The sequence below is a fragment of the Plectrocnemia conspersa genome, unplaced genomic scaffold (genome assembly GCF_051122295.1).
Source record: "Plectrocnemia conspersa isolate PC_06_02 unplaced genomic scaffold, ASM5112229v1 ptg000010l, whole genome shotgun sequence".
Lineage (NCBI taxonomy): Eukaryota > Metazoa > Arthropoda > Insecta > Trichoptera > Polycentropodidae > Plectrocnemia > Plectrocnemia conspersa.
The window spans coordinates 21,014,330-21,039,228 of record NW_028277174.1 but is presented as its reverse complement, the minus strand read 5'-3'; the positions used below and the strand labels follow the sequence as shown (position 1 = coordinate 21,039,228).

The following is a 24,899-nucleotide window of genomic DNA, read 5'->3' as shown; positions in this document are numbered from 1 at the left end:
TGTCAAACAAAAACATGCAAGTGAATAATCTGATCGATACAAAATAAAAGCGTCTGCCAAATGGGTAAGTATATTTTTAACTGAAAGTGTAATAATTAAATCTGGACCGAACGTTTGACCATTGGAAGGTCGCAAGATCACGATCATGTTTCTGCTGACTACTCTGGGCGCGAGCCAAGTAATCAGCGGCATCAGAATGTCCTATTGTATCCGAAACTTTCCAAACAGCTCGGTTACACCTACAAAAAAAATCTGGCGTATGTAAACTGTTTTAATTATACAATGACAGTTCTTAAGATTTATAAAATAATTTGCAAACAAACTAAAAAAAAAATGTATGTTAACATATTCAAACTTTTCAGTCTTGAAAATTTACATCTACATTCAAATGGGTTAACCATATGGATCGAATCATTACTAATCTTTATATCAGTCCTAGTTCGTTATTTAACAACAAATTGTTTTCGCAATATCCTGTTTTAAGAGTTGAATATATTGCTCTATCTGCAAATCAATCGAATACATATATAACTCAAAACACAAAGATTGAATCTCAATCGGGATTTTCAAGTTTTGCACAATGTTTTAGATAATATGCTCGTAAATTTACTCTCAACACAATTAAATCAATTACAGCAAAAAACGACATAGTGCGCGTTCTTTCGAGCGTGAAAAAAGAAAAGTTTTCACAACGCACGAACGCGTATAAATTATTTTTGATTATTTTTTTTCCATAAATTTATATAACGCTCTACAATCTATCAATCGACATTATAGAAACAGGTATTATGCGGCGGTAATTCTGAAACAGGTTATACATATTACTATCGGCATTATCTTGCACTGTTACTAATTGTAGGTGTATGTATGAATGTGTATGCGTAGAACGCGTTTAGTTATCTCCGCCGGTTCTGTATGAAAATTAACGTACGTTTCGCAAGCTGTATATATTGATAGTTGTATGTATTATACATATATCAATTTTTATCGCAGAGGTAATCTTATCAGATTTCGATTCGAATTTCGTCATTTTGCAAAGGCGCGTATTTGAACTGCGCGCGGAAGGTTACCTACCGGAAGCTGACTTACGCTTGCCGGAAACTGTAGTAGTAGTAAGTCACGACATGTGACCGTAGCACTACATACTAATTAGTCTCACCCCCCTTCCGAGAATCGACGCATTTTTAAACAATGCGACAGTTCGTCGAACTCTTTTGTGCGACTCGATTAACATTTCGTTAATTGGAAGCGTCGAGAGTTTCCGTTAAGCTGGTGAACGTATCATATTATTATATTATTTTTTACATATACATAATAATTGACCGTTATGTTCATAGTGTGTCCGGCCATATAAAATCTATTCCTACACTAGAACGTAGTATGCATGGAAATCGAAAGTTACGGTGAAAGGAGGCGGCCGTGCGTTTTTGCCGTGCGCGTTTCGTTTTCGAATAAAGCGTAATTTTAGACCATTATTTAACGAAATAATAACAATTTCCAGATAGTGAGACAAACCAGAAGAGCAGTTATACGTTATTACATCCGAGAATTCCGAGCGTTTAAGCTATTTTGTGAATATGCTGTAAGATAATGAGTGCATAGTTTTTCCGGCATTTCTATTCAGAAATAATTGCACTAAATCACGTGTGTAAATTACATAATAAAAAGACCAGCAACATATTTAATAACCTGATGTTTAAATATACATAAATGCAAGGTGTAAAAATACAAAAAAAACAGCTTTAACTTTAGAGCTTTTGTAAATTACAAATGAGCTTTTGAACTCACAACACAAATAAAATCATGAAATTTGTACTATTTTATAATGCTAGTACATATTATTTTTTGCAATATTTTATTTTAAAGATACGTTTGGTTTATTAAAATTGTGTCAGAGGAGCCTGTGAAGGATTGGCAGAAGCACCTTTTTAACTTCGTTTCAACAAAGAAGCAAGCATTGAATTTGTAAACAAAGCAGATCCGTCATCTTGTCGGATGTAAAGAGTTGCAAAACCTTCGCAAAAAGTTATCTATATGAACAAAGATGTTCTACTCTAATGAACATAAATACAAAGCACGTGAATCGACTGAAAATTTACAATTTGCTTTGCCATAAAAAAATCTAAATTTTATTGTTCTTGTGTATTGATGAAATAACTATTTTACCTTTTTAATTCAAATAGGTAATATAGGTATCAGCAAGTATATATTGTGGTAGTTTCTAGGCCACTGCTCTAGACGAAGATCAGGACTGCACGCTTGAGATAAAATGGCGGATCGAGAAAGAGAGGTCAACATTCACTTGCGACTTGAGTTTGTACTAAAGAATGAAAACAATAAGGAATTATGTGTTCCTTGAAGCATAGACGCTTTCAAAAATATCAGTTGGATGGAGTGAAAAATGTGGAAAAAAAATTGAAAATTATATAGACAATAAAAATAAGACAACTCTCTAATTTATTTTATAAAAAATATTAAGCCATATTATACAAATACGAGTACTTTGAAAAGAGCACTAAAGTCAACTTACGATAACGGAGCAAGTACTAGAAAAAAAGTCTGACGTATGTATGAGATTTAACCCTATTCGTATGTATGAGATTCGATGATTGTTTATAGTACGCATAAATAAACACATATTGACAAGCATAGAGGAATAGTTTTACTTTCTTATCTGGTATGTGCAATAATCAATCAACATCTTCAATTGGTGAAAAATGAAAGTCTTCGTAGCAATTCACCCAGAGGCTTAGGCGTTAAGATTCAAATAACGCCATTCCATGACATACATACATCGTTTTGATACTTGTTTTTTTTTTCACAATCACTTTTCTAAGTTGTTTTAAGGGATTTAACACAACTCGGGTATTTTTAAAAACCTACGTTTTTGAGTGCCGTTTAAAAAGCGACTATTGAATCATAAATATTAAATAGATTCCCTATTATTTATTTAATTTTTTTTATGTCAACGTGACAGTGTTAGCACAATCAACAACTATTAAACAACTGGTGAGACAACAGGCTGAAATCAGTAACATATATTTAATTAATTATAAACTATTTATTTTTGCACGACCTAGCTCTATTTTATTTTAATTATTCGTCCGTTAGATTCGGAAAATCTAAGAAAACCTAATCTGTTAAGATTGATCGGAATTATAATCAATAGGAATTTAAATATACTAGGATTCATACTGGATTCAATCCTAGATTTGCCAGATATTCGTATCATTCGCCAGACTTTCAACTATTTGAATATTCGTAAAATATACGCTTATATTATAGTAAGAAAGATTTATGCAAATGGTAATTTTTATAATATTTTCTTATTTCCATGTTTCATTTTTGATTATAAATAAAATATGATTATAGTACAACTTTATTTTCGATTTTTTAGAAACTGCTTTAGGGGATGCGATAAATATTTTAAAAAATATCGTGGTGCGGGACATGAAAGGTTGGGAAGCCCTATTGTAAGGTATACGTGTGAACAAATGTTTGATTAATAATAATAATTAAATGTTTTAGTGTATATTAAATTTAATTTAAAATCGGGGGTTTATAGCATACCCTGTTACTAAGTCAAGTCGGTACCCTGCTACATAGATATTCCATCAAAAAAGAAACGCGCGAATAGAGAATCAATGAAAAAACGTTTATGACGTTAGCGCACGCTCCGCGAATGTCGCCTCGTTCTCGCTGACATTACAATAATACCCAAGAGCGTTCATTATCATTATGTTACACCGGCGAATGACGGGAAGTCATCTGAAATAGCATTGACCGGTTGGCAATGACAATCCGCGCACGATTGCATCATTGACACGAATGCATTTTTTTCACAGGCCTTCGTCCATTGTGCGCGCGCGAAAAATCCGCACGCGACCTACCTCATTGCGGGATGGATAGAGCGGCCATGTATAAAAATCCTAGAAGAGGAAGAAGACGACTTTCACGAAAACGCAGCGGTTCAAAATGGCGGCCGACCGGTAACCTTGACGTCCATTTTTGTGCTTGGGTTGGCAGCGCCGTGCACGCGGACGCCCCGTGACGGAATCGCCGGGCAAAGTTCGAGCTGTAATCGCGTCGTTAATTCGAAAGGTATTGTCAAATTATTATCGACCGAGATCGTTGACACGGGCGTCCATTACGCCGACGAATGTCGCTCGCGAGCCGCGACGGCCATCGTTCGCAGTAAACCACGATCGCTCAATGCAACAAAGGTAATTTAAATAAGCATATGTGACCTTGTCATTTTTGATTCGGTATGTACGAAACTAGTTTGCTTTGTGGTCGCACACGGCTTTCACCTCCATCAAAATAAATTATCGAGCCGGCGTATGATTTTATTTGTAGTATTTATATTTACATGCTATTATGAGACGTATGACGACACTACTATCTGCGTGCCGATTGGCCAAGTAATTAAAAAAAAAAATCTGACCCTTCTTTGACCGGCCCAGTAACACTACAAATAAAATTGCATTTTTTTGTCACTAAGCAATCTTTGTTTTATTTTAGTTGTTTCTTAGTGATAAAAACAATACAAATATTAACATATTTCTGTTCCATTTTCTATTATAGTAAAAGTGTATCCAATCAAACGAAGAATATAAGTGATAGATAATATCATAAACATCTCATTATGTTATAAGAGTTTTACTGCCAAATTGGAATGCCAAAATTGAATCGCAATAAAATAAGTGATACGTCATATTTTTTGCCAAAATAACTTTCTCATTACATTATTACCATGCCAAATTAAAGCACTAAAGTGATTGTGTGAATCGAATTGTATACATATGTATCTTTAATATTTTAATATATTGTACTTTAAATTATATTTTTCCACTAAGCTGCAAAATAAATCATCATCTACATATAACTATTTTTATTAAACAAAATATCAATTTTAGTAAAATTTGTAAGCTGTATAATTTAGACAACATAGGCAAGGTTAAATAAAAATTAAAAATCCAAAATGTTGGCGTTTTGCATTTAAATGTTTCACCTAATAGAAGCTCTTGACTTGTAAAATATCCAATAGTTTAGGATTTCACTGTCATATCTCGATGTATTTAAGCATTGAGATGCATCAATTTAAATATTCTAAATTTTATGTTGCAACAATTTGTTAAATTTCTAACCATGCTTAATTTTGACAGTTGCGAAACGTCCTTTTGTTGTTCAAACCCAAACCTAACCTAAGCGTTATATTAATAACGGTACAATGATTAATTTGTTTATGTTAGGGTTGGGTTTGAACAGTAAATAGACGTTTCGCAACTGGCAAATTTAAGCGTGGCGCCGTGATAATTAACAAGTACCTATATTTATGGAGTAAGTCTTATGTCTATATGACTAAAACAGTGACAGTTATCGTGTGCTCAAAAATCAAGATAATGACAAAATATGTAAAAAAAACACCTTTTTAACATTTTTAATTTTTCCTTTAAAGTTTTTTAAGGGAGTTAATTTAAATAGCCGCCATTTTGGAACAAGATGGTGGATCAGGCTGGTTAACGAACTTAGCTGAGATACTAACAAGGTCATTTTTTTAGTATGTTTTACGTAAATATGATTAATACAGTGAGTTATCTTATCTCAGAAATTCATATAAAAAACAAAAAATGTGGAAAAAACTTTTTTTTTAATTTTTATTTTAGTTTAAATTTAATTGTATTGCAATTTTTTTTTTAAACAAAATGGCGAATAAGGCTAGCTAACAAACTTAGCTGAAATTTTTACAAGGTATATTTATAGAAAAGGTTTCATGTCGATAGAATAACAACTACCGCAGTTATCGTGTCTTTAAATTTCGTTACCTAAAAGTAAAAGATCAGTCCGCGTTTCATTATAATGTTTTGATAATACACCCATACCATACATTAAAATTTTAAAATATATTTAATTTGCATAATTTTAAAATGAAAAGTGAAGCAGCTAGCGCCGATGAGGCCGCATCTAAGGAATATCCCAATATTTTAAAGGGAATTATTGAAAGAGGTGGTTATAAACCTGAACAAGTGTTTAACGTAGACGAAACAGGGCTTTATTGGAAGCGAATGCCTGATTGCACGTACATTTCAAAAACCGAAAAATCTGCGCCTGGTTATAAGGTGTCTAAAGAACGATTAACTTTGCTACTTGGTGCAAATGCCGCGGGTGATTTTAAGCTAAAACCACTTTTAATATATTTGTCCGAAAATCCAAGGCCTCTTAAAGGACTAAATAAAAATCAATTACCCGTCATATGGAGATCCAACAAGAAAGCTTGGATGACTAAAGCTACTTTAGAGGATTGGTTCAAAAAGCACTTTTGCACAGAAAAGAAAAAATATTTGCGAGACAATAACTTAAGCAACAAGGCTTTGCTAATTTTGGATAATGCACCAGGGCATCCTACTAATTTATCCGAACTATCTGAAGATGTCATGATTGAGTACCTTCCGAAAAATACAACAGCTCTGATCCAACCAATGGATCAGGGTGTAATAGCCACTTTTAAGGCATATTACCTACGCCAAACTTTCCAACTTATAAGGGTAACCGATGGTAAATCTTCAATTAAAACATTTTAGAAAAACTATAACATCAAGGATGCTGTTGACAGCATCAGTGAATCATGGAAGGAATTAAAACTAACAACAATGAACCATGTTTGGAAAAAATATGGCCAGAATGTGTAAAAAGTACTGATGCAGAAGTTAATTGCCTTCCTGTAATTAGGCAAAACATTTTGGATCTAGCACATGATCTCGGCTTTGAAGGTTTGAACGAACGTGATGTGCTTGATCTACTTGAAGCTGATAGGGAACCCCTTTCATATAAGGAACTCATTCAGTTGCAAGCAGAACCGGCATTTGATGAAGAGACAGAGTCTGTTGTATTCAAACAGCTAACATAAAAAAAATTGTCAAAAGCTTTTTCCTATTTCGAACAAGGAATAAACATCTTCCTTAAAAACAATCTTGACGTCGAACGTAGCGCTAAAGTTTCTCGAGGAATTAACTCAGCCATTAGCTGTTATTAATCATTGAAGAACGAAAGAGACAAAAAGGCAAGACAAACAACGTTGGACAATTTTTTTAAGCCAGGCCCATCCTTACCAGCGAAAAATGAGAACGACAGTGATCTGTAGGTTACCATTTCTTCATCGTCTTTAGATTAAAGCCATTTTAAAAAAAAATATGTATGTATTCATACACATATTTTATGTAACATGAAGTTGTTTCATTTTTGTTTATGGATTATTGCTGGTTTTTGGAGTCTGTTATTATTTTATGTACAAATGTATGTACTTGTTATGTATGTATTTTAGATTTAAATGAAATAAAAAGATAAAATGCATTTTAAATGATAAACCATGTTCCATATTTAACAAATTTGGAACCGATCCCAATGAATTTGTATGAATTTGTATTAGAATAATTGATTCGTTATACGGCTTTTCGCTTAGCGGCCAAGTTTCGTGGAACGTATCTAGACCGTAAAGCGAGGTATGGGTGTATAATACATTTAAACGTACAAGGAAGTATTGCTTGTTACTACTTCATTACTCGTGTTATAACAATATATTATTAATAAATAAATATTTGTAGTAGATCATTAGATTACATTACTATTATTATTTACATTACGTAAGTAATAATCCAATGTTTCGTGTCAAACGAAAAAATAGTGTAGCATTCTGTTGCATTGTATTTTTTTAAACAATCAAGACTGATCAGCGTATATTAAACAAAAATTTACTAAAATAAATTAAGTAAGTGGGCGGATGACTTCACGCATTGTTTACACATAAAATTACCTATCCACCAACGCAGAATACTGTCGCTTTTCTTAAAATAAAGCGATAATGTTTCATTGACGCGAGTCTAAAAATATTTTTTCCCATCGATTTTATATCGTCGCTATATTTAGTTCTGTATTTTTAAACGATTGAATTGAATGGAGTTTTAATTAGAACACAAAATCAATGGAACAAAAGTCTCATTTTCGGTAATGCGTGGGGACGAAGTTCAAATGCGCGAAAAACACCGGGCGTCGTCACACGCGTTCAATTATTCATACTTTTATTTTCGTATGACATTGCCATTGGTAAAATGTGTGTCAACGAACCGCCGGTAATCTTATCGCAATTGAGTGCGTACAAGTGCAATTATTAAAAAAATAATCACTCTATAGTGTCTGGGTTCATGCGTTGGAAGACGTTAGAACCAAGTAAGGCACCATTGAAAGTTGGTCACGACTAAAACGTGCTAAGCCATGGATATTTGGCAAGGCAAACTGGGACGGGTCTGCGCTACTCTAGCATCTAGTTTTCACTTGCACAACGCTCATTAAGTCTTATCTGCGTTAGCAGAACATGTTCGTAATCGATAGAATGCAACTTAATGTGCGACTTCGTAAGAGCACGTTCGGATGGATTGTCAAAAAAAACTACACGAACAGATAAAACATGTATGAATATGATAAGACTATACTGCGTCGGTTTAACGCCAACCATATAAAACAGTAGTATCACGTTTTATATGACCGAGGTTATCTGCCCTATCGAATGCGAAATCGATCCTGACCTACCTGTTAATTAATTAATTGGCTGAATATTTTCTTATAATTCGTATATGGCATAACATAAATGCTTACACCTGTTACGTGAGTAATGAGTAGGATTGTTAGGAATGCTCCAATACACGTGCCTTAATGACACGTGTATGTCGTTAGACGCGGAAAAGAACGCGTTTATCATCTGAACACGAACAAGCAATTGTTTATGCATATATTAGCTCAAGTAGATTATGGATAGCATTATTACTACACGACAGTATTTTATATGGACTTGACGAGTATTCTAGGAAAAATAACTTGCAATACTTTTTGTTGAATCATATTTCATATACTTTTTAGGAAGTTTTCAAAAGAAAATATCTAGATATGTTGCGCTGTTTTATGATTAAAAGGTCAATAAGTTTAGTGAAGGTTCATTAAATCTGAATATAATATCATAATATTTATAATATCTAAAGGACTCAAACGGTCGAAATTCGCAACCTATAAGATTAAAAAAAGCATAGCTCAGCTGTTCCACCACGGTCACAAAATAATCATAAAACACGGCCTTGTCTACAAAATAAACCATAAAGTTCATTCACAGCAAAGCATCGATCTCACTTTATGTGGTCATAAAATGTCGTGTGTGCATTATATGCAGAAGGAAAACAGCACAAAAAGTGAGCTGTAACTGCTCGATGCTAATTAAGTGCGCACATCACGATAATTATCGATCGCCTTGCTAGAATCACATGTCAAGTTCAACGATCACGCAAACAATCCGATGACCTCTTTAGTAGCTTATCTGAGGGAAGATCTGTTTTTGCGCGACATTCAGAAGTTCAACGACACGTCGGAGATAATTTGGCGCACGCATAGCCAACTGGACCGTTGTGTTTTTGATCTGTGGAACTGTTTACGACGCGGTCGCTATCGTTAACGAAATGAAACGTGCGATTAGCTCAAAACCGGTTTGTTTCGGTATCCGAAACACCAGTAGCCGATTTCTATGAGCGGTTATTTCGTCTTGCTAGAAGCGTTCTTTTAATGTTAATTGCATTAAAAACATTAGGTAGATGTATTTTGTTTTCTACACATATCTATGACAGTGATTAACGACTGTAGAGTGAACAGAAATACAATTGCTTGGAATTCAAAAAGACACAGACATGTGGTACACCGAAGAGATTTATATATCTACAATTATATACACTTTAACGTATGTCTGTCTACCTATGTATGCGTCGGCTTTATATAGATACATGCTTGCATAGTTACTCTCTAAGCCTCTGCTTAAAACCTAGTACGGAGAACTACTTTCCTCCACATGGCTAAAACATTTTGTTATACAATATAACTAACACGAGTACCTGGCAAACCATAGTGTTTTCTATCGTATCTGGAATATCAAAATTCATGATTAAATTATATTTAAAATTGAAATCGATCATCACGATTTTTGGTTTTCCTAGATTTTCATAATCTCACTGATGAATATCGTGATCAATAATTAAAATAAAATCGAGCTAGGTCGTACATTTAACATCTATTGATGTAAGCTGTAATAATATTAAAATATACGTCACTAATTTACGAACCAATTTTAGTCTATTGTCTCACTTGTTGATTGTGTTAACTCGGTTGTAACGCATTGAGTTACTCCTGTCATGTTAAAATGTATTCTTTGGCAACCAGATAACATATTCAATAATACTACGCATTGATATATTATATTATGATACACAACTCGAGCTCTTATTGATGAGAATATGTATTTTTTGTTTTGATGTAAAAATATGCACAAACTTGAATTGAATTACTTATACGTGAGAATAGAATAACAATACATAATGATTTGGGCTTACCCCCGTTGTAATGCATTGGGCTAACGTCTGTCATGTTGCAACGAGATTTACAATAAATATATTTTTTTCGTAAGGTAGAGTGGGGTTAAGGTGATTAAAGTCTGCGCATCATATGATACTTAAAAAATTCATTTTCATCCGTGCAAGTGTGACGTCGTTAATTCACTGGAGGACAATGGCCCTCCACGTGCCTTTTAATGCAACTATTTATGTTACATTTTTTAATACACAAATAAATGATGAGTTTTATAAAAAAATAGTGATTCCATTTTCCAGTTTTTAATGCTCATACTGCAACATCACACATGAAAATCATAGTATTGATGATCATTTAGATTAGCGGACTCCCAACTATTTTAATCGCGTACCCATAACACAGAAAAAATATAGTGAGTACTCCTGCATATATATATATAATACAAACATCGGTAAAAACTTCAAACGTATCTAAAGTATTTGCTGTCAACTCTTCTACGAGTATCCTAATTAGTGTTTCTTTTCGAGAGTTTCTCAAAAAAAATTCCAAATCGAAAATTTTTATTTTCATTAAGGATTTTTATAAATATATGTTTTACAAGCACTGCATTTTTTATACTGCTGCATAAGAAAGGGTAAATCCGTGCCAGATGCTTGAAAATATGCATGAACTATTTTTTAAATTATTTTAATTGGCTTTATCTTTGAATCGGCAGATTGCAAAAATCTATGGGGGCTTTCCACAGTAGCAACAGTTTGATAATTTTATGTGCGACTCGGGAATAAATACGAGGACCCGAAATTCCTTCGTAACTAGATTATATAAAATCTGATATTATTTAATAGTGAATTATAATATTTTGAGAGATATGTGCATTTAAAAAAAATACTATAAATCTATACTAAAAAGTTATATTAGTAATATCTCTGGTTTTAGTAGCGCTATATCTTAGTTGTGGCATGCGTTTTGTAGGTCTAGGTTCTGACATTCACCACTGAATTTTTTAGCGCTAGCTCTTTTGGTTCGAGTAGATTACCGAGCCCAAGGCAGTTGGTCGTTATTGTATGATAATGCACAGCGATCAAAGCGAAGATTGGCCAATAAAAGCATCGTAGTGCTCAGCCACATTAATTTGGCTACCTGTGAATTTTGGATATTCTCAAAAATTAAGTTGGCGTTGAAGGGAAAATGTTTTGACACCATTGATGGCGTCTAAAAGGGTTCGACTGAGGTTTTAAAAACACTTGATCGTTTCCAGATATGTATTGACTCTCAGTAGGCGTGTATTTTGAATAAATTAATGTAATATACAAAATAAAAAAAATGTTTTTTGATCAGTCCTTGCGGATTTGGGACAGAAGGTATAAGTAACCATAAATAATCTGCCTACTTTGAAATCAGTCATAAAGTCAATGCAAAGCACGACAACCTATTTTAATCGAGATTTCAATCTGACAAATGGTTGTTCATTGTGAAATGCCATCCTTCGCTCGTTATAAAGCGGCGTGGGTGAATTTTATACTATTTTACATTATCATAACCTAGATTTGCTGTAGCGTTGATTATCCTGTCGAATGAATTCCGAACGATCATAAAATGGAACTTGTCACCGCGCATTATGGAATGAGACGAAGCTGTGAATTAATTTGCATGCGAACTGCTAGAATTCCTGATATAAAATTAAAATACGATCTATGGATAACCATTCTAGACCCGTTTAGCGAAATGGATACAACAGGAAACTATTACGTGACAATGGAGTAGAAAAAAAAACGAATTACCTAAACGCACTTTCCGATTGCCGAGAACAAAAGCATTTTCCTTTCTGACTCTAGCATTGGCATCAATTTCAGTATCAACACAATGCGACATTTCTCTTTTAGAACCAGCAACAGTGAAGCCATTGTATGTAAAGCGAGCCGTACACGCGTCACGGCACAGGAGTCGCCTAACCTTCGACCGATCCGCGGAATCGGATTCGTTCCATATCCGTAAACGTCGTAATTAACGTTTTCTTGGTGCTCGCGGGGGGTAAATCGAATTACCGAGAAGCAAGGAAAACTACGGCAGAGGGGGAAAAATAAAATTTCCCAAGCGCGGGTACGTCTAGCGCTCTAAGAGCACGTGCTGAATTTCGTAATGTGCACATGGCCTAGTTCGTAGAGCGAGACGACACAACGGTGAACGTTGTGGTACTTACTAGCCGGCATTTTGGACGAATGACGCCGGAATATGGGTCAGAGGCAGGGTTGGCCCAGATGCGTTGCCATTTTCCGACAATTTTCAACTCCATCAATTATTGAACATGGGTTTCAGAGCTAAAATCAATAGAGGAAACATTTAAGGCTATTTCATATCAATATGTTCAGATAGAAAGCTTTATTGTTAATTTAATTGTCGAACTACAGAAACTTCTGGAAGATCTTGTTCAAATATTAAAGAGACCAGATTTTGAAAATATCAAAGCTCGAAAATTTGTGTTCGAAGAGGACACGTTTCTACGGGAGCTAAAAAAATAAAAATGTTATTCCGGAAAATTTTGTTCATTTAGAGATACTGCGTGTGGGGCATCTGTCTTGCCAGAAAAATGCATGTCATTTAATGAAATACTATGAATCTTAACACTGTGAGGAGTATCGCCATATCGAGTACGGATGTTGATCTTTCATTGTTTTGAAGTACCACAAATAGTTATATATTTATATATATATAATTGAAGAAATAATAAATAAGATTCTGAGTACGAAATAAATTAACATAACAAAAAATATGTTATATTAATTATATAAAAAATATTGAATGCCTCTGTATTGACCTTGACAAATTCCACAAAAGCCAAATAATATACAATATACCTGCCCCCCTTTCCAATAACACGGTAAATTGGGGATTTGCTATTTGGGTGCACGTTACTTCGTGTGAGCGAGCCGAAGGAAGTACGATGATTCGTACGTACGTATTGCAAAAAATGTATAAGTATTTTCTAGTTCCCCAACTACACGCACCCCAATAGCACGTCAACAATTTACCGTGTTATTGGGGGTCTACTGTATATTTGTGAGATCATAGCCCTTCGTATAAGTTTTAGTCAACATACTAATTACTGTAATATTACTCATTTTCTTGATGTTGTAACTACTAATTAGCATAATTATATAAATAGGAGAATTTCCTTTTTTCGAGAGCATTCCGTCAAATAACTTGTAGTCAGTCATCTGACCGATAAATATCGATTTTAATCGAGTAGCCGCAAATTTATAACAATATCGATGGCTTAAAGTGAACTTCACTTTTAGATGAAAATTCTTAACAATGTCATCTTGTATCTTTAATCGAAATGCGCACAAAAATTGCTGTCTCCAAATTCTCCAATTAAACACCACAATTTTATATAAAATTTTTTAAGTTGTCTATTTAGTTGTTTGATTAAATGTCAAATAAGATATCATTAGATATTTTTTTGTACATGTTTTTATTTCATTAATGAGATTAGGTAGACCAAATCTATGCTTATTGATCAGAATTATATTATAATAATTACTTATTTAAATCTTTCAGATCAGTGGCGTAGCGGACTGCCCTCGGCGGCACTTGTTTGGGGGCGGCATTTTCGCAATGGAAGGACCGTTCGTATAGTGTGGTTAAACCAAATGCAGTAGGGAACTAAAAATGGGTCACCTCGGACATTTTTGTTCAAGGAGGTCAAATGTGGACAGCAATTTTCATACCACATTTTTAAAATTTTTCATATCGACCGGTATTAAGGTCATCCTGAAAGAGTTCTTCCCACACTCCCCTCGCTCGACAGCTGTCGACGTTGTTGTGCAAACAAATCTGCATTTTGCTAATCGAGCGATTCTCGGTCGCAATTATACATGTCTAGAATTGCATGCATGTGTTTTTGTCGCAACCGCGTCGATGACACAGACAGACAATCGGGCAGGTTAAAGCCTGAGTTATTTTCCCATTCCAAAAGTGGAAATGGCGGAACCGGCAAGCCATCATCCTTGACACGCATTGCTAGATCACAATCGCTAGAGACGGGCGAGAGATAGACGAGCGACGGTAGTCGAGCGATTGTTTTTGCGGTGACCCAGTGAAGCGGCCGGAATCTTGCGTAGAAGCCGGCCGGCTTCGTAACCTACTTTTGAAACCAGCGGCGGTTGCCGCTGGCAGTTTCGTAATCAATTAATAGAACGGTTGCAATAATTCGACACCGAACCCCCGACGATGCGCCCTAGCGCATCACCAGATAAAACCCAGGACTACGCCGCAACCAGTCGCATTTTTCTGAGAAAAAACATTCGCGTCACATACTGCGCACTCGCTTTGTTGATGCCATAGCTGCTAAAAATGTTTTAGTTAAATACGTAGTAAAGTTTATTAATTCATCGCAATATTGTTGACAAAATTAATGAATTGCTTATGAAAGTTGACAGTTTTAGGTTAACATTTTCAGCTTAGAAAATGTTTTCGCGTAGCATCGTCAGTCAGCGTGTAAAATAAGAAAGCTTTTCAACGGCTACACGCAATATTTTAAGCCGCGTTGACTAAACTAACATATACATTCTGGATGAATGTTACGATACTGATCATTCTAACTAAATGAATAATCGCATAATAACATACGTCATGAAAATTTACAGTAATACGTAAAACGTAAATTTTATAATATGTATTTAGCACAGTTTTAATGGCAAAACGAGCGAATATTCCAAAGTCAAATATTGACACAAAACTACCGGCGCGGCGCACGCATTAGCTCTTTATGCGCCTTATGAATGAATAAATAACTAAAATATATTTTTACGTTATATTACCAAAACGTATTATATTCGTTGCGTCGATCAGGTGGTTAAAAATAGGCTGCGGTCTTCTTATAAATAGATTTCAAGATCGTCGGTGGAAAAGCGCGTTTCGCCCGTTCCGGGTCGCGTCCATTGAGCGTTCCCGCTCCCGGTCGCTCCAGTGGCCTGGCCTAAATACGGAATTTGGGTCGGGATGACGAGAATTGGGTCGGTTCCTCGTCAGGACGCAGGGCCGAGCCCCACCCAAAACGGGGATAGGACAACCGCGGATTCTGAATTATTAAAAACCGCGACAATTTAGACATTGACACGAATAGGTCGCGCCGGGCGCGGTCCAGCAGCAAGCACTCTGAAATAGCATCCAGACCCACAGGGCGTACGAAGAGCGAGAGACACTTTCGCTCGTTCTAGCCGAGGCGTTGGCCGGCCGCATAGCGAGAAGAATTCCTATGCGTTTGTATTATAGATGTCCCGGCGGCAAGTGGGTCAACCGGCGTCGACGCGTTACGAAACCTTAGATGAAATCTAAATTCGCCGGCGAAAATTTACTTTTCTCAACCATTCTCCACTGCGAACGATCGATGCGCGAGAAGGACCAGAAAAGCACACAAGCGGCGGTATTTTTAACCCTTTGCTATCGTGGGTGTAAAATACATAACATACTTTCAAATGAATCACCTACATCAGCGGTTGCCAAACCGCGGCTCGCGAGCCGCATGCGGCTATTTTTTTGCCAAATTAATTTTTTTACAAAAAAAATCACACCGTGGATTTAAAAATGGATGGGTAGATACTTTCACGTTTATATCGAGCATAGATGCCCTCCTGACCTGCCTCATTTGAAAAGAAATACTCAAATACAAGAAATTCAATTAGGAAAAACACGGTTCATTTATGGGCACGTATGCTATCGGTGACACAAGAAAGAAAATAGTTGAAGAACTTCAAAAAAGTTCTTTAATTAATTAAAATAAAAAATGGATGAAGTATTCGTATTTTTTCTTTCAGTTTTACTGATATTAATTTATTTATTCAATTCCAGCAAAAAATAATTTAATTGCCATTGTTATTAAAAATAATTATTGGTTAACCTTTTTAGTGCCAAGCGAAATTAAGCGGTGAAAGCTAAGAATGCCAAGCATTTTTTGGCAAATATAGATGATTTTATATTTTAAAACAATATTTCTGAAAATGTTAATTTCATGTGTGAACCACTATTTATTATAGAAACAAGATAAATTTCAGTTTATACAAGTAGATACACAAAAAGTATAGAATAAAAAATATTTCATAATTTAAAAAAAAAATACAATACTAGAAACGCACACTCGCGACACTGGCGTCCTTACGGCATTTAAACGGTTAATAATATTTTTTTAATTAATCGTTAATTACTTTCACAATCGTTAATTTTATAAAAAAAAAGCATAACACAATGCTGTGTGAGGGTGTCAAAAAGAAAATGCTTAATTTATTATTTTATGTACTTTTTGATCAGGGACGTATTTCGGAGAATGTTAAAAGCAATTTTACAGCGGATATGAGTGACTTTAGGCAAATATAAAGAATGCCACTTTTATTGTTTTCTAAAAATACATTTCATTTGAAACAAAATAAAAGCGCATAAAGGACCATGGATTTTGGAGCGGCACTAGTCAATGTTTCATTCTAAGATTTTTTCGAATATTCTATCAATTTTTCAAATATTCATTTAGTTAAAAATCGAGCGAAATAGATTTCGATTTCAGTGTTGAATTCATAATGATAGATTAATTTAAATGCCATTATTCCGCATAGGTCATGATTGTGCTACATTGGCATGATGAAATTTTGAATCGTTCTGCATTTTCTTTTGGATATTCAGAAAAAAAGTGAGAAGTGAAAGGCGTGAGTGAGCTGAATTGCTGATGCAACGAAAAATTTCAGATGCACAATCTCAGTTTTTGTCTTCTTCCATAAAAGAGTTTTGCCAATAGATCTATTGCATAACATATCCTTTCAATATGTACTTATCCAACGGTGACGAGCGTCCATATTTTATTATGATCGCTTAAAAAAATATTAATTCTATTCGCACGAAACGCGTCATAGAGAGGCGTGTCGTTATCGCGGCACAACGTCACGTTACGTTGGTTTGATGCAAAAGTGGCGTCACCGCTCTAGAAATCGCTTCAAAAGCGAGATCGTTTTTCTTTCGCTCGTTTTTCCGCGGCACGGGATTCGAGCCAAAGCTCCGTTTGGGGAAAAGGGGCAGGTTTTCCGGGCGCGTTCGATTGGACACAGATCAATCGGTGGATGAACAGGTGTCGCTTTCGCGGCAAGTGAATGTTGCGAAACAAAGGAAAGTTAGCTAACGCGGCAGGGTTGCCAACCGAGAAACATTTCGCCCATTTCCCTTTCACCGGCAAACGCAGGCAAAAAAGTTTGAACGGCACGTTTATTGTGTCAGAGGCGAACAATTGTGTTTTATCAATATGTGCGCATTACAAGATGTAAAAACATAATTTGCACTTCGTGATTTTATGACGTGCTCCTTAAGAGCTGAGTTATTTCGATAACAAATTGATTGACTATGCTTCGTAACCAAACGTTTTGCAACGACATAAATCAAACAAGTACAATTGTGTTTAATAATCGTAATTTTATATTCTCTGAAGTTTCAGATCTGCTCAATAAGCAACATTTTCAACCAAATTTCGCCTTTAAAGGAAGCAAAAAAAACACTTGATTTCATTCTTAAAATAATAAAATCAAGTTTTTATTTTTTTCTCAATGACACGATTCACAATATTCTATAAAATGTTCTAATAGATTTAAATATTATATCCTATAGAACAGGGCTTCCCAAACTTTTTCAGCGACGGAACACTTGGCAAATCCGAAAACTTTGGCGGAACACTTAGCTTATTTTTTAGGTTGGGTAATTCATAACAGTATAAATAAAAATAAAAAAATGTTAAAAAAGAAATATCATTTATTAAATCAACATAAAAATTTAAATAAATAAAACTCCTAATGACTGATGATTTTGGGTTCTTATATTACAATTTTTTTTATACAGGCATAATATTGATCAGTTGTATTCTCAGTTTTTGGATTATTTTCTTCTTCGATGATAGATGTATCAGTAGAAGTATTTGGTATTTCTTTCGTCAAATTTCCTGTTTTCAACCAAAGATCCATGGGTAGTTTTTGAATAATATGTAAATTCTGTAATATTTTTTTTTGTCAAAATGGAAAAAATCTGTATTGTAAGCAACCAGATTAAATTAATGTACAAGAAAATCGATTCATTTTTATGCAAATTTTATTTAAATCATTTATATTTCCAAAAGTATACACCCAATCCTGTTTTAACGCAATAAATTACAATAGTTTCAAGCTTTTTTATCAGATTTATGAACAATTTTTATGTATTAGCAAGACTAACAATTTTTTTAATATACTCCAAATTTTTGTGAAATATCTATTTAGGCTCCGCGGAACACCTATTTTGCATCCGCGGAACACCAGTGTTCCGCGGAACATAGTTTGGGAAACCATGCTATAGAACAAGAACACCACGCAAATTTGATTCTGAAATGGATAACAATGTGCTTCATCAATGTGATTTGGGTGTCCTATTTCAAGGGGACTATAAATTAACACATTTCCTAACTTTTTAAATGTCTGTAAACTAATGTATCGTTAATCTCGAACCTGTTTTTATGGCAGCCTTAATATCCTCACTAACAAACCCGCTCTAATGTAGATATTCATAATAAAAATTCCGGGAACGAATTTTTTAGAACCACATTTGACACTTTCTAAATTTAATGGCATACCTATCCATTGTAATACATATGTTTTTAACTGCTATTGTCGCATTATGACCCAGTTAAAACTTAAAGCATAATATAACTTAACTGAATTTATTTTATTTGTACTGCCATTTTTGATTTTTAATTGAAGATATCGAAATAAAAAATATTCCGTTACTAAATAGCATCATTGATACGACTACTGTTCAAAAACACCGAAAGAATAATTATCGTTAATTTATTAAATGTTAAATATTTTTGCAAATGTAAGAAAAAAAAACGCAGACTAATGGGACAGGAATATAAATATTATCCATTTTTATAGATGTATGCTGGGATATGATTCACTCGAGTCGCATCTACAAGTGTATTGGCAGGGAATATACACAATCCGGAAATTTTGAAAGAACTTTGTTTTTTTTTTTCACCTAATAAGGCAAATCTGTGGGATAGTATTGATTTATTCTCATTTAGGTACTCGCAGTTGGTGGACGCATTATGGTCTAGTTATTAATATAAATATTTTATTAAGTACATAAATTAATTTATAATAAACTGACTAAGCAAACGATTACTGTTCTTATGTCATTTATAAACAGAAAAAAACAGCTAAAAAAAGCTTAATCTAAAATATTTTTGTTATTTTAATTAATTTATTTAGTACTCCTATGTTTTTTTATATTATTCGGCTTTAGTGGATTTTTTTTTGTATAAATTCATAGGTTCTCAATATTTTTTTATATATAATATATAACTATCTGGTATAGTAAAATATAGACCACCGTACATGTACGGCGATACCGCAGTATTATTTTGAGTGTAGCAACAGATTGTATAAATATCAAGTTTTCTTCAGAGGATCGAATGATATCCCCCATTTTGACCCTTGTTCAAGGGTGTCAGAATGAAGCCGAATTTTCAAGCCCGGCGGCTAAGGGTTAAGGGCATTGAGCGTGGGCGCGTGTCAGTGAGGTCGGTGCAGGGCCGGTTCGTTGTGCAACCAGGTCGGCGCATGCGGCACGACCCGGAGCGCAAATAGGTCGCCCAACGGGAAACCAGCGCTTGTTTAGGGACCCTTTTACACGCCATCGATTACACATACAGAAGCGATATATCGAACCGCTCGCTGTGTGTGACCTGGTTATTTTGTCGCCTGTGTATTTCCGGAAAACATAATTCCGAAAGTACTTCAACAAAATCTGACTTATCCATGGGAAACTTTCCAAAAACACAATGTGATTTTAAGTTAATTTATAGCTCATTGTGTGCACTCATTGTTTATGAAGAAATTAGTCACGAATTTATAACTGCGAATCCAACCGCAATGATTGTAAATTCCTGTGACGCAATAGAATCTAAAAGTTCGGAAGCGAAGATATAGATAGAGAAAATGTTATTTAAAGTGGCGCGCTACTGCGAAACAGCTGGATTTTTTCAATTGGGAAAACAAAATTTATTTCTGTTGAATCGAACAAGAATGCAAACGAACCGGTGCACGTTAAAACCGGGACGAACCGGTGAATGAGCGTGTGTGTATTTATAAACGACACAATGATTATGCATACAAATCGCGCTCAAATAAATAGTTACATAAACTAACCTAATCTAACGTACGCAATATGAATTAATTTAACATGTAATATTGATTAAAATACTAGGTACTCCCCGTGGGCCTGGAATTGAACACAAAGACAAGGAATGACCCAGTTGTGCAACAAGGGTAGGATGGGTGAAACGGCGCTTTCTAGGTCAGGTCACCCCCGTTGACCTCCCGGCGCGGGTCCTGAAAGATCGTAACCGCTGCACAAGGGCAGGCCAGGGGGAACCGAGTCAATATTAAGGCCACTTTTAAGAAAATAAAACTCCTTCGATTTGAGTACGACTGCGGTACATTATCCTCTCGTTTTATAATCTCATAAAAATATTTGTCTTGGATCGGTGATGGCAACGCACTTGTCAGTTTCACAATACCATATAGATAAGCGGTCGCTTTCTCTCGCGTTCTTATGGCGGTGGCTATTAATGGATTATGTCAGGATCGGGCGTGCAGCGACGTGATCAATAATGGTGGTCAGCTTTTGTACGCCAGTTAATCTAATTTATGCTAGAAACGCAAACCAATATCGGCGGTCACTGCGCAAGAGCAGAAAAAAATTTCGTCACAAAATACTACTTTATACGAGAACTATCGCTTCCGATGGGACCAATTAAGTTGGGTTACTAGAAGAACGGTTCCCAAGGCGAGATATGTAATTTAAGAAAAACGCTCGATATTCAACGCCAGCGTAATGACGGGATCGTGTTTATTCTTCACATTAACTGTGGTTAGATATATTCTGAAACTACTGAGAATCTTATGCATTACCGTCTATAATGTAAACGTTAATTTAGATTGACGACCTTGCTGAGATTGATGAGGAGTTGCGATCTCTGGATCGGAAGACGCTTTAATCGTTTCTCAGGTTTCGACTTTTGAACACAGGTTAGTGAAGAGCTGATAATATCTTGAAGTAGATCGTTGTGCAGCTTCTGGAGTCCGCCGTCGAGCTAAAACCATCAAAGAAATTATATATATAATATATGTATATCTATTATATATACATATATATTATAATTCTCATAGTTTGACTCTTTGGCTATATGTTTTTTTAAAGGACATTCTGCTATGTTATTTTTTTAACAATAAAACAATATTTTTAGTATTACTTTTGAAAACGTGATGTTTTCGATTTAAGTCACGATAGAATAAACCTTCATCCACGAGCTCCGGTGATGTACAATCAGTGTACATACATGTAAAAATGTGTAATAATAAGTGATTTGAAATTAGTAAAACGCGAATCCTATTACAAAACAATTATCATATTATATTCTGTACCAAATATTTATTTACTTTAATTAAACGAAATTGAAAAATCAAGTTAAAAACGTCTATAAGTGAACATCACTTCGTGCAAAGAAAAAATCTTACTGGCAGCACTGTGAAATGATTTTGATGACATATTATTTATTTTGTATTTACTTAGATATTGTAACTATCTAATTTAATACGTAAATGTGTCGCGGAGGAATACCTCATTTTATTCGATATATGTATTTAGAGATATTTGTGTAATAATATGATATGTACACTCAGTGTACATCACAGTAAAGAAAAATTTAATACATATCTCGCGGTCAATTTTATGTTGCAAAGTTACGAACAGAACATCGAAACAATTAAAAAAATAAAACACTAATATTACATAAATCTGATAACTCTTAAGAGCATTGTTTTAAATTTTAAAAGACATATTATTTATTTAAAACATAGTAAATGTATTGAAAATCAGGTACATCATATATGTATATGCGTTAAACGTGAAATAAACATAAATGCTACTGGTCTTTATGATCCTGAAAAATTAGCATACATAAATGTTTGATGCCTTTACAAATATTTTTATATGGACAGCAGAAGAATGCGTTATGATAGGTGTGTTGTTTATTTTATTTTTTTATAAGAAAAATTACGAAATTGGTACACGCGAAAAAAAATCTCTTCCATTACAACCAAGCGTATATAAGTGCATATATTATTCACTTTCAACAAGAACCTTCATCAAATTTCAAAAATTTCCACCAATTACACCCAATTAGGAACACGCGTAAATTTGTTCTAACTAAGAGAAAGCAGCCGCTTCCCTCTTTACGTCAACCCTGATGTCCGTATCACGTACATATCTACAAATAATTACACAAATTGTATGTGATTCAAAAATTGTTGCACATTTAATTTTAGATTGTTCCATATGAATGGCAGATTTTTTAGTGAGATGTAAAAAACTATATATTATGTATCTATTAACTACAATTTTATTAATAAAAATATGTTCCATATATGTTATTCATAAAAAACTCTTTATAATAAATTATAATAAATACCACCGATTATTTAATTGCGTATTTCGAAGAAATAAATCTAAATGTTTAAAAAATTTGATAATATCAAATAGGCAAAATAATTAAATCAAAGTAAAATTAATTTTCACTCACTATAAATTTTCGCCTCGTTTAAGTTTCTACCAGATTGTTGGTACGGAGTTTCTTTGATGTCTAACAATTGCCCTGATCTCTTCTGGTTATCGTAGAGAATCTATATCTCTATAGTTTCTGAGAATCAATGAAGAACAGACTATTTTATCACAATTTCAATGATCACACACAACGTTAACATTATTTATTTAAATTTTTGTTTTTGATTTATATATTACCGATTGTATTTTATTTATTATTGTTTTGTTTTCCACTAATAAAATTATTTGAAATCAAAAGATTTGTATAATTTTACTTTTTATTATTAAATTTTGGTTATAATTTTTTTGTGAAATACAACACTTATTAAATATATTTTTTTTTAATTTACACTACCTTGTAAATATACTATTTTATAATATTATTATATATATTTAAAATTATGTAGTGTTAACATTTTGTCGGGGGGATTATGTCTGTTAACGTTTTGTAGCAACACCGATATCCAGATATTGTGTGGATTAGCTTCAACAGTGTTTCAGTAGATGGAGGTTTTCCATGGGGCGCATCGCCAGAACGAAATTTAGCAGTCTGCGCCGCATTGTGTTTCAGTTTGAACTCGTACAAAATAATCACACATAAAAAATAAGAATAAGAGCCACTTTGTGACATAAATACAAAATGTAGTTATACTATATACTACGAACGTTTTGTTCCAATCAGTTTCCGACTTAAAATAAATACTCTATTTCGGCACATATATAAATAAATAATATGTTATAGCTAAAACATAATTTTCGACAAGCTCGTTTATGCGTTGCCTAGCGATGACTTAGACAACAATGATTCTGAAGTCATAATCTTCACCATCGCTCATACGTACATATCAGGCGCGGGCGGTGGGATACTTTCCCTCTCGATCGCTCGCGTGTTTAGTGACAAGAATGAGTGAGAGATAAGAGCATGCGGTCCGCATATATGTACTATAATATTACATTATTATAAACCGGCATAAAGTCACAAAAACAGACTTAGTTAAACCTAGCTATAAATATCAATTATATATACACTAATGTATTGTTTTCTAGTAGCTGACGAGCAAACAATGTCGAAATCTAGCATGTTGTGCCACTTTGCCGATTAAAGGAGTGCATTTCAATAGGCAATTCGGAAAGTGGAAATTCGGTGAAAGTGTTCCGAGATTGCGCGACTCAAACGAAATGAAAACTTCACACCGAATTTGGGTGTAATATTTTTTTAAATACACATTTGACGTCATGTTATGATTTGAACGTAAATTTTTCACCGTTTTTATTAGGACAAGTGTAACTGATGCGAATAACATACGCATTGAACCATCTGGAAAAAGCTAGTTATTACTGTTGACTCAAATGGGTAAATTTACCAATATCAAACAACTCATCGGCGTCGATAGGTATAACAATTACAATCTCGGCGTGGCGATAAAGCTTTCTGGACGGACAGGTAGATCGAATTTCGTTGCGTTTTTATTTCGAACGCACAAAGGGTTATCTCATGTTACTTTGAATTTTTCCTCGGTTGCCTCTTCGGGAATTTCCTGTTTGTGTGTTCGTTCGGCGCGGTACGAAAATACACGCGCTATTTCGCGTTGCAGATCGTGTCGTTTTCGTTTTCGTTTACAGTGTACCTAGCGACGTATCGCTAACTGAAATATCACACGGTTAAAACCTGTGAACGAACAATTCCGATGTGGCGATGTGTTAATTTTAACTTCACGAAATGGTGTGGGAAGGTTACAGCATTGGCAAACTGACAGCCAGCTTTATTCAAGACGCGGTGACTCTTATAAAATGATGTCAGACCCGCACTTCTTTTAGACGGACAATTCGCAGTTAAATAG

At 34.4% G+C, this 24,899-nt stretch overlaps 1 protein-coding gene across 4 annotated transcripts in view; it reads right to left on the bottom strand.

The window, feature by feature from the left end:
• Glut4EF (Glucose transporter 4 enhancer factor) overlaps positions 1-24,899 on the bottom strand; it is a 124,923-nt gene that overhangs the window by 71,620 nt on the left and 28,404 nt on the right. Inside the window, exon 2 of one of the 4 annotated variants that reach the window (XM_088195821.1) lies at positions 21,404-21,550. The exons of the other annotated variants lie outside the window; for them this stretch is intronic. Coding sequence (XP_088051947.1) covers positions 21,404-21,550 — 147 coding nt within the window. The remainder of the gene's footprint in view (positions 1-21,403; positions 21,551-24,899) is intronic. 4 annotated transcript variants of the gene reach the window in all.